General features: G+C 36.8%; 1 protein-coding gene across 1 annotated transcript; it reads right to left on the bottom strand.

The window, feature by feature from the left end:
* Window positions 1-4,915: 4,915 nt before the first annotated feature.
* Window positions 4,916-9,660, bottom strand: LOC117468614 (cysteine-rich venom protein). Its single transcript, XM_034112849.1, has 8 exons — window positions 9,598-9,660; window positions 8,757-8,760; window positions 8,379-8,476; window positions 7,901-7,991; window positions 6,325-6,467; window positions 5,423-5,511; window positions 5,180-5,262; window positions 4,916-5,052 (listed from the first exon to the last, which is right to left on the bottom strand). The coding sequence occupies exons 1-8, from the start codon at window positions 9,655-9,657 to the stop codon at window positions 4,916-4,918; spliced, it is 705 nt and encodes a 234-aa protein (XP_033968740.1). The 5' UTR covers window positions 9,658-9,660.
* Between the last annotated feature and the right edge of the window lie 1,220 nt (window positions 9,661-10,880).

Here is a 10,880-nt window from a genome sequence, read left to right as displayed (position 1 = left end):
CAAAACAGGCTGTGTTGTCAATCAAACCTAATTATTATTTTTGCCTACAGACAAGAAACGCCCCTTTAATTTTTGAAGAACAAATCAACCCGGATACCGGGTTCAACATTTTGCCTCACAGACCTCATACGCGTTCATTGTGGTGTGTAATTATATTGATATACATTTTGATCGTATAGGGACAGGTGGCTTCAGCATATGAACCAATACCACAGCAGTGGTGTAAAGTAAGATAAAATAAGATAAGATGGTACTTTATTGATCCCAATTTGGGAAATGTTTGTGTTACAGCAGCATAAGAAGACAAGGCAATGTACAATACAATAACAATTCAAAGAAATAAGCAAGAAAGTAGAACATATACATGTTGAATTTAACAAGGTATTATATACAAATATATATATATACATAAATATATGACAGAAGGAATATTAATATTAAATATTGAACAGATTATAAATGTAAAATGTACAATGTGGTTTTATTCCAAGAGAAACTATGGAGCAGAGAGTTCTCTTCCAGCCAGAGGTGATTTATTGTAACTAAGTAGATTTACTCAAGTACTGTGCTTGAGTACAATTCTGATGTACTTGTACTTTACTTGAGTATTTACATGTGTTGCTACTTCTACCCCACTACAAATTAGAGTTAAGTCGTGTACTTTTACTTCACTACATGTAGCCTATTTAATACCTTTAGTTACTTTGCAGATTTGGATAAATTATGTGAAATACAAACACTTAAATAAGACTTTAATTAGACCTGGAGTAAAATTCTCTGCAGCATACTAATTAGGTAAAATTAGGTGCACCTTTACCAGCTTTGATAACCCTTGTAATGCATCAATAATTATAAACAAAACATACATCAAATGTTATTCTAAAATGGGCTAATTTGCACAATGAGTACTTGTAGTTTGGTACTTTCAGTATATTTTGATGCTAACACTTTTGTACTTCCTACACTCTAGTAGTTTTACTTTTACTTACCTACTTTTACTTAGTACTTCTTCCACATCTGCACATACACTTTCCTTGGGGTAATAGGTGTGTTTCTTTGTTAATATACATTGTGATCGTATAGGGACAGGTGGCTTTAGCATATGAACCAATTCCATAGCATTCACAGTTAAACATAGTTTGCAATGCGTGTTAGTGGGCATTTCAAATGCATAGCCTACTGTACATTAAAAGAGAGTATTTTCGTACAGCACACAACCTAAAAGAATAACTTCAAAACACAAAAGTCAACATTTGAATAGGCTACAAACAACACACAAGTCAACAAGAAAATCCAAAGAACAGAAACTTCAACAAGAAATGAGCCTAAAGACAACACAAAAGTCAACATGAATAGGATTAGACATAAAATAAACATAAAATAATCCAATAAGAAAAACATTTCAAAGCATAAAAGATGTTTATTTTTTAAACATTTCTGAATATGCTCAACTAAAAACGTACTGACACAAGTTATATACAACTGCTGAGTTACTTTCACTAGTAATTCCAGGAAACGTAGTGCTGTTAAAACTAAAAAGGCAGATCACAGAAAAAAAAGATGAAAGTGCTCTAAACAGAACAAGAATGAAAGTTACACTGAAAGCTTTCAATGGGTTAAAACGCAGACCTCTCTGGAACTAAATCCTGGGGGTAAACCAATATACCGACTAATTAAAGGCTTTATATATAACTTTACTTATTTTCTGCATTGTGTGACATGTACATCATCTCCTTTTCTTTATTATTAATAGTGTTGCTTTTTGATGTGCTTTATTCAGAGGCTTCTTATGACATCTCTCAAGGGCAGCCATTACCTCTTAGAACGGCTCACATGACTTTTTTGTCAGGTCACACCCTCACATTGTGTCAGGTCTTCCTCTTTATTGCATTGAGAGGATTAACCAACCTCGATGGTGGAGTAATATCCTTCTCTGAATAACTGCCTATTGTGCACATTAACCTATGTGACCAAGCTATAGTTATATAGCATCAAGCATCAATTCTTAAAGATGACTTTGAAGTATTAGCCACACATGATAGAACACATATCCTCGATGTAGTTCATATAGCCTTTACTATAGCCTCTTGTATAGGAGACACAGAGAGTGAGTGATGAGGCATAACATTGTTCTACATGATTTAATGCATGTTATTCATAGACCACTGGTTCAGATGAAGGCAGATACACTAAACACTAAGGGATACAAAAGCAGGATGAATGGGGACCTGTACAACAGAGCCATCTGCTGGTCTACAAGTGGTGGCGATTGTTCTGGTTATTGAAAAGTGCATAAGTTCCTAAAATGCTATGTACTGTATATCCTTTTTGGAAAAATCACTGCCAAAGTTGATATTTTTAGCAACAGTTTTGGCCTTTTCCCCCTTAAGCATTGTCTAATTTTGACACCTGTGAACATGTAAAAGTCATTGTTTTCTCAGGCCCCAAGAAGTTAACTTATGGACTACGTATGTTGTAAATGTATTATCTTTTCAATTTACACACAGCATCTATTGCACGTCTGTCCGTCCTGGGAGAGGGATCCCTCCTCAAGGTTTCTTCAATTTTTCCCCATTAACTGTGGGGTTTCTTTAGAAGTTCCTTCTTGTCCGATGTGACGGTCCAAGGACAGGTGTCTTATTGATATTCTGTATAAACTGTAAAGTCCACTGAGACACATGTAACATTTGTGATATTGGGCTATATAAATAAACATTGATTGATTGTTTGATTGAAATCCATAGAAAAAAATACAAATGTTGTTACACATTTTTTTTTTTTTTGTTGCTGTTCCTGCTTCTCCAGTCCTGTTGGCTATATCAACCCAACATATGTATCATTCAAAGTATTGAGGAGGAACCAAACCCCAAGCTTAGACCATAGATCTAGTGTCAGCCAGCCTAGATTTTATGAGACAAATAACATGAATTTATTTAACGTTGATATTTAAAGAAAATTACATTGCAGTCTTGACAAGACGAAAATGCTGTGAAAGTTGGAATACTGTGATGATAGTTACCTCACTTTCATTGCTGCATAATTGATGTGTATTATATCAGCATGTGTGAGAGTAACTGGATAAGAGTTGTTTTTGAATAAACTAAAGCCAATAGCACAGTTTATCAAAAACCCTTTATCATTTTAATTGTTGTAAAATTGAAATTCATCCAAGGGCGTGGAATAAACCATCTTGAAAATGTAAGATGGCATTAAAGGGAACATTTAGATATTTCAATCCATGTCTCTTGATTAAGAATCTCTTAGCTTTGGTCTCACTTATGATAATGTTCATAATGTACAGTAGTGGTGTGTGTAATTACGGCTCCGGAAATGTCTTTGCTGTAGTTTGAAAGTGCAAAATGTAGACTGCAACTTCTTAATATCATTAGATAAGGGAATGTCAGTCTACAAACTCATATCGACTAACTGTCAAATGTCTGTTGAGCTTCACTGAGCAACTTCACCATTAACCTGATGTTACTGTTGGCTGCTGCATAAGGCAATAAGCAACATACAGTAACCACAGCATTGGTTGCTTAACTAACATAATCCTTGTTAGAGCATTGCTGTAGTTCATATCAGCAGAAGTATTCTTTTCTTTGGCCATTTGGTGGCAGTGCAACAAGCTTTAACATTGAGTTATTGTCAGTTTATAAAGTTGACATGTTGATCCATCCTGATCCCAAATAATTGTCTATTTACACAATCAGCAGACAAGGAGAAGCATTAGCATCCACTGTCCATTGTGTGTCTTAGGCTCTTTGTACTGGCACTGTTGATGTAATTATAAACAAAATTGCCACTGGACGTTGTCACATGCCAACACAGTCTCACGGCATTTCGTGTTATAGTCACGAAATTAATCTATTGATTCGTGTTCTTTCGTGTCACACAGAACGATTTTAAAAGCAATGTAAATAATAACAAATTAGAAGGAAAAAGACATTTAAAAAAATACAGATTTAAGTATTCTGACACAGAACGATTTTAGAAGCAATGCATTTATATTGGTAGTATGTCTCGTGCCTGCACCAAATAATAACAAATTAGAAGGAAAAAAAGATGACAAAAAATACAGATTTCAGTATTCTGAGGCTCTGAGCCCCATTTCTTTTCCTCGCGGACAGCAAAAAAACTCCGACATTATACAATTTAAAATAAAAGGGATAGGGTTAGGCTTAGGGTAAGATATTGAGTAAGACATTTTTTTTATGAACTACACAGCTTCCGGTCTTCCAAGACCCGACCGGACAAAAAGACGTGGTGCAGGCACGAAACATACTACCAATAGAAATACATTGCTTTTAAAATCGTTCTGTGTGACACGAAAGAAATGCGAAAATCGTGTTGGTGAACACGAATCAATAGATTAAATTAATTTCGTGACTATAACACTAAATGCCGTGAGACTGGATATATAGAGAGAAGAATGACAGAAAGCAACTCAATCATTTATATGCTTCACTTTAATCAAACAGAACAAACAACAAACCTTGAATTTTAAAATAGCCTTTATTCTATGATTATGTGTATGATTCATATAGTTGATACATATTATCTTGAGCATGGGTGGATTATCAGTATAATTATATTTCTGCTTGAGCTGAAATGTTTGCACATTGTATCATTAATGCCAAAGTACCATATATGACAAACTTAAAGATTGTGGAGGTTAATTAAAATACAACAAAGGGAATATTTAAGAAAATTCTGATGAAGAATATCTAGAGGCTTATATTTTAAACCCCTACCAAAACATCAGTACTAACTATAGTTGTACTTGTGTCATTTATATATCATCGTAAGCTTAAATTGATTATACTGTAGGTCAAGTAGAATGCTTGGTAAAGCAAAGAATCAACACGGATGTAATTAGTCTGAACATTTTAGGTACTGCAGATTCACCAGCTGATCTTTAGGCTATTGGGATGATTTCAGTGGTGCAGTTGCATTCAGCTGGACACCAGGCTTTCACCAGCCCATTGGTGCATCCATCCTGGTTTTTCAAGGTTGGACAGTTGAGGTATTTGTTAATGTAAGGACATGGGTTGGCTGAAATGAAACAATAAAGATGTTAGCTCATTGTCTTTTTTTCTATCTTAGTAGATCATATTCATTCAAATATATATTCTATAAAAATAACCCAGAGTGTGTATTTGTGATCACATGTGTTACTTACTGCAGAGTTTGCCTTCACAGTCATTGGGACAGGAACCACACCGGGGTCCCTCTTGATAAGGTGGCCAACCCTTGAAGTTTCCTCTGTAAAGAAAATGATTAATAGTGTTTACCCAATTTCAACCCTTTCAGTAAGATATAGACACTTCATATTTTTTCCACCACCGTTAAGCTCTCCCAGAAATCATATGCATAGCAAAGTCCAGGGTTTTATGGGTAGGGAAGGTAAATGAGGATCACATACGCTCGGTAATAATGGCAAGCATAGAAATAGATGCCGTTGGGGCACAATTTCACACCACAGCCAATTTTGTAGGAGCTGTTCCACACCACCTGACAACGGAAAGAAAAGTTACTTTCTTCAGTGGCACTTTAAGTAGGAACATCTTAAACAGTGATGTCTATTGGTTGTTCAAACATTGTTTTGTAAACATTTAAAAAATATGTCTATATTGTCAGTTTTAATATTGAAATTGTTGTTTGGGTATATTTGCAGTGAAAGTTAAACATTTGGAAATGAAAAAGAAATTGCCATTTGTTTGAGCTGAAATACAAACATATATCTTCTGTCAATGGTGGTACAAAAAAGCTATCTTCAATTTATTTGAGAGTTGAAAGCAGGATTGGTCACACCTATTTTGTACAGATAATACACCATAAAATGTATATCTAGGAACAAAAAAAGTATCTTGATCCAAAATAAACGAATAAATGAATCTAACTTATTTCCTATTATCGCAGATTTGGTCTATACCAACTCTTAAGGAAAAGGTTCAGGTCGTCAGCTGCTACATTTTTTTATTTGGTTAATCTGCTTTTTCTCTAAAAGCAGCTCCCTTTTGCATCTAAAACTGACGCAATGAGATCCGTGAGAATCAACAAAAATGAACATTCGTGGACGAAAAAACAAAAAGTGAGCTGAAAGACGCTAAAACGCTTTCCAGAGCTCATGGGAACTACAAAGTCTGATGATAATTCTCTGAAGGTAAATCACTATTATATTTAATTTCAACAATTGGTATTACTCCGATATTATAAATGATGAATTAAAAGTAATCATCGATTCATTGCTGCTGACACAAGGTCACAATGTAGGCCTACTTTATTCTCTGCTCTTATCTTTGTCGACACATTGCTGTGCGTTACCTGAGTGTAGTGACCAACAGCTTTGCCGTTGGTGGAGCCAGTGGGATACAGGTAGTGGGAAACTTCAGCATGCCAGCCAGTGATGGCGTCAGTCCACGAGTCAAGTGAGGATGAATAGAACAGATTCTCACCTAATTCATATCCTGTTCGTTGGTGGGAACACATGGCAGCACTGATTAATCGCTGTCTGCAAACACACCGTTTTTATTTCCATGTCCCAGTAAATCAAGTTATTTAGATAAAACAGGCATCCCCCAAGGTGTCCCCCAAGGTTCAGTTCTCGGCCCCCTCCTGTTCATCCTCTACCTGCTTCCCCTTGGTCACTTAATCCGCCGTCATGGACTTCAATTCCACTGCTTTGCCGACGACATCCAGCTTCTCATCTCCACCAAGTCCATCTCCACTGCTACCCACTCCATCCTGACAAACTGCATCACTGAAATAAAATCCTGGCTCCAACTCAATTTCCTCAAACTCAACTGCGATAAATCTGAGATAATAATCATTGGACTAAAAAAGCTCACCACATCTATCCATAACTTCAACCTCAACATAGACGGCTTCCCAGTTCAAACCTCCCCTCACATCCGGAACCTAGGCATGATATTTGACCAAACCCTCTCCTACAACAAATACATCAAACAGATCACCAAGACAGCCTTCTTCCACCTCAAAAACATCGCCCGTCTACGTCCATCCCTCTCCCCCACTGCTGCAGAAACCCTCATCCACGCCTTCATCACCTCCCGTCTGGACTATTGCAACAGCCTCCTCTATGGTTCACCTGCAAAAATCCTCAACAAACTTCAATACATTCAGAACTCCGCCGCCCACACCCGAATCCGTGAACACATTACCCCCGTCCTCATCAAGCTCCACTGGCTCCCCATCCCCCAGATAATTCAGTACAAAATCCTCCTAATGACATACAAAGCCCTCCATAACCTAGCCCCATCCTACCTGACTGACCTCCTCCACAGACACACTCCCACTCGCTCCCTCCGCTCTGCTGCTGCCAACCTCCTGTCCCCCCCACCCCACCCGGACCAACCTCAAGTCCTGGGGCGGTAGATCCTTCTCCGTTGCTGCACCCACCCTCTGGAACTCACTACCCCAATCCATCAGACATTCTTCCTCCCTCACAGCATTCAAAACATCACTCAAAACCCACCTGTTCAACACTGCATTCAACCACTGACCACCCCCCCCCCTATGTTTTGTTTATCTCTTTTTGTAATTTTCTTTGTTTTATTTTTATTTATTTATTTTTTATTCTCTGTCAAAGCGTCTTTGAGTTTCTAGAAAAGCGCTAAAAGTCTCATGTATTATTATTATTATTATTATCATTAAAAGGCCTATAAATGATAATGATAACTTATCCTACTCCAGATAGGCCTAGTTTGTAATTAAAAGAATAACATAATGTCACTGTGATTGATAATCAATCACAAGGTCAGTTGGTTTAAAGAGAACCATTAAACGGATGAACATCTGAGATATTATTTAAGGTTCTGATATAATGTATGTGGAGCAAGATAAGAAGAAACAAAAAAGAGAGGCAAAGAATAAAATATACCATCTATCATGCGGGTGCTGGGCGCTCCATGAGCCAGAATACATTGGTCCACCCAGGCCTGAGCATTGACTGCTGCCTTTTCATCATAGCTCTGTATGAGAAATAAAGAAAGAAATGTAAAGATTTGAACACCCACAAACATAATTGTGCCGTTATTTATTGGTTTTTCCCACACATAACACAATAACAGGAGAACATACAGTACAGAGTACAAATGCAGGTGCTATATAAAAAAGAAATACAAAAAAGATGACAAAACAATTATGACAAAACAATAATGATAATAAGATAAAAAGACCATTACAGTAATAGCAATGACAAAAATAAATCAAAATACACAATGTCATGATAAGACATGTTCTCACCAATTTAATGTTCTTTTTTTGTATTCACACAAACAAGGGAAAACAAAAGCTAAGAATTATTAGCAAATATTATCTGAGCCACTTTGATTATCTGAGTACAAAGAAGGACTGACCATAAGCAGCATGTCCGAGGCACGCTCAACTGCTCTCCTCAGTTCATTGTGATAGTTAACGATCTCAGCCTGAACTGCTGGGTTGTCTGGGCAAATGTCTGCACACACACAGAGACACATACACTAAAACCAATGTGTAAACAACAGATTAAAAATAATACATTAATATTTACTCTGTTTGCTTAATATCTAGGCTATGACTCACACATATCCTGGTGTGGTAATTACTCTGAAATGGCTTGACATTACAAAAGAATATAGAGGGTTTTACCAAATCCTATAATCATAATGTGAGACTTATTGGCATAGTATCAGAGTTTAAACTGGAAAATGAAATGGCTCTTTAAACATGCCTGATGATGTTTACATTGTGCTTACCTTGCTGTGGACCCACCACGGTGCAGAAAGGTTCATTTGGAAAGGGAAGAAAAGGAGATGAAGAGGAGAGGATATAGTCAAATCATTTTACTTCTTAGAAGTATGTGAATCACAATTTAAATTAACTTAATTGCCGTTCTTTGCACAAGAACGGCACTGGAATGTTTTGTATTAACTTCATTAAAACTTTGCTTTACTTAAACTTAAAGCTTCAACCGCAACTTTTAATAAAAGTAACTTGTTTTCATATTTGCAGAAACTGTCTCGATATCCTGTGCATGATCAGATAATCAGTTAACAAATATCATGTTTCTCTTTCCCCTGTGCTGCTTAGGAGATTTGCACTGCAGCGAATAAAAACCAATCAGAGCCATGGAGTTTGTAGTGCAGTGTCAATCATCATTTATTAACTCTAATCAAACTTTCAAACAGGAGAGCTGATCAAATATAAACCAATATTCGGTCACTGGTCACCTATTTCTCTCCTCAACTGATTTCAGAAACATAATAGGCGTACCATTTAGGTGTAAAAAAAAAAAGAAGTTTCCTTCAGCCAGCGGGTAGTGCCTTTTTTTCTGCTTTTCAAAAGTGTGGCAGGGTCACAGACTTTGGTAGTCTTAAAGTAATTTTGTATTAATATGTTCATGTCAAACCTTATTCTGTTAAGTACACCACAATGCACAATATCTGTGTCTAAAATGTACTTAAGTTATAAAAAAATAAAACTACTTTACTTTGGAAGTTTTAGTACTTCCAAAGTAAACGACTAAACATACTTTCAAGCATTTGCATCAAATAATGTATATCAATGCTCTATAATACTCGTACTTATAACATTTACCACATTGCAGGCAGAGTTCACTTGCTGCACGGTCAAGATGCAAATCAGGAAAGCAAACATTTTCCTGGAAAAAATAAAGATTTAGTAAGACAAAGTAAGATTGCAGAAAAATACTTCCTGTCACATTTTTACGACATGACACATTTCTCCAGATATAAAATAACTTATATTTATAATATAAAAAGAAAAAGAACAAACATAAGGTTTACACAAAGATCATGATGTGTAAATGACAGGTTCCCCCCCCCTTTATTGCTTGGTATTTTTTCCCAAATAAATCGATTTGTATCTTCAAAAGTTAAAACGAAATGCTGAACGATATGTTAAGGAACGTTCGAAGTGTGAGGCTTACCTGGTCCTGGGTCTTCATGAAGTTGAGGTGAGTTTGCACTTTCCTCTCCCTCCTTTTATAGACCCAGTCTTAGATAAAGCACATTCCCCTCCGGCTGCTAATGATGCAGGAGTACCAGGGCTTTACACAATTGATGCTGGACAAAAACAAGTCTTTCATGCAGGACTGAAGAGGGTTTTTCTTTAAACTAGTGCAACACACAGAGTAAACAAGGAATTGTTTATCCCAAGGGTGTAGTGCTTCAAGGTTCAAGTTTACACTGCATAGAATGGAAAAGTGTCTGAGGTAAGGTAAATAAAAGAAAAGGAGCATTTGTAGATTACAAAAAATAGATCCGTGTGGTCCTGTATGTAAATGGATTAAAGTCATACAGCTCATGTGGGCTAAAGACGCACCCATTATTTGCTTACACCACTGACTCGGTGTAGGCGAACTACAGAAAACCAACACCAGCCGTTAGGTGTTAGCACTCAAGCTCACAGCTCCTCATATCTGTTCAGAAACTGGACTAAAGTTAAACAAGTACAAACCACAGACTGTCTGTGTCATGGTGAATACAGTCGCTGCTTTATTTATGTCTGTATAGGCCGTTGTTTTGAGTGTGGACGGTCGGAGCATATGCAACGTTAGCTTAGCCAATCTCCATTTAGAAAACAAGCATTTTAAAAGGTTTTTCGCCTGCCGTCTTGTCTGCAGACTTGTCAAAACATTAATTCATGTTTTTTACTAACCAGTATCAGTATGTTGTTACTTCGGCATCATTTTTTAAACGTGTATTACAATTAAATCACGGTCAAATATGTTCATTTTGTTGTAGTTGTTGCCGCCTTGCTAGCGATTCTCTCTCTAGTTTAGCATATTCAGCCCGGTTGTTGGCCCGGAAAGAACCTGGATTTTGCAGAGCCAGAAAAACTGTGAAACAGTACCCGTT

This window comes from Trematomus bernacchii, unplaced genomic scaffold (genome assembly GCF_902827165.1).
Source record: "Trematomus bernacchii unplaced genomic scaffold, fTreBer1.1, whole genome shotgun sequence".
Taxonomy (NCBI): Eukaryota; Metazoa; Chordata; class Actinopteri; order Perciformes; family Nototheniidae; genus Trematomus; species Trematomus bernacchii.
Note: the sequence above shows the minus strand (reverse complement) of the source record. Positions and strands in the feature narration are given on the sequence as shown.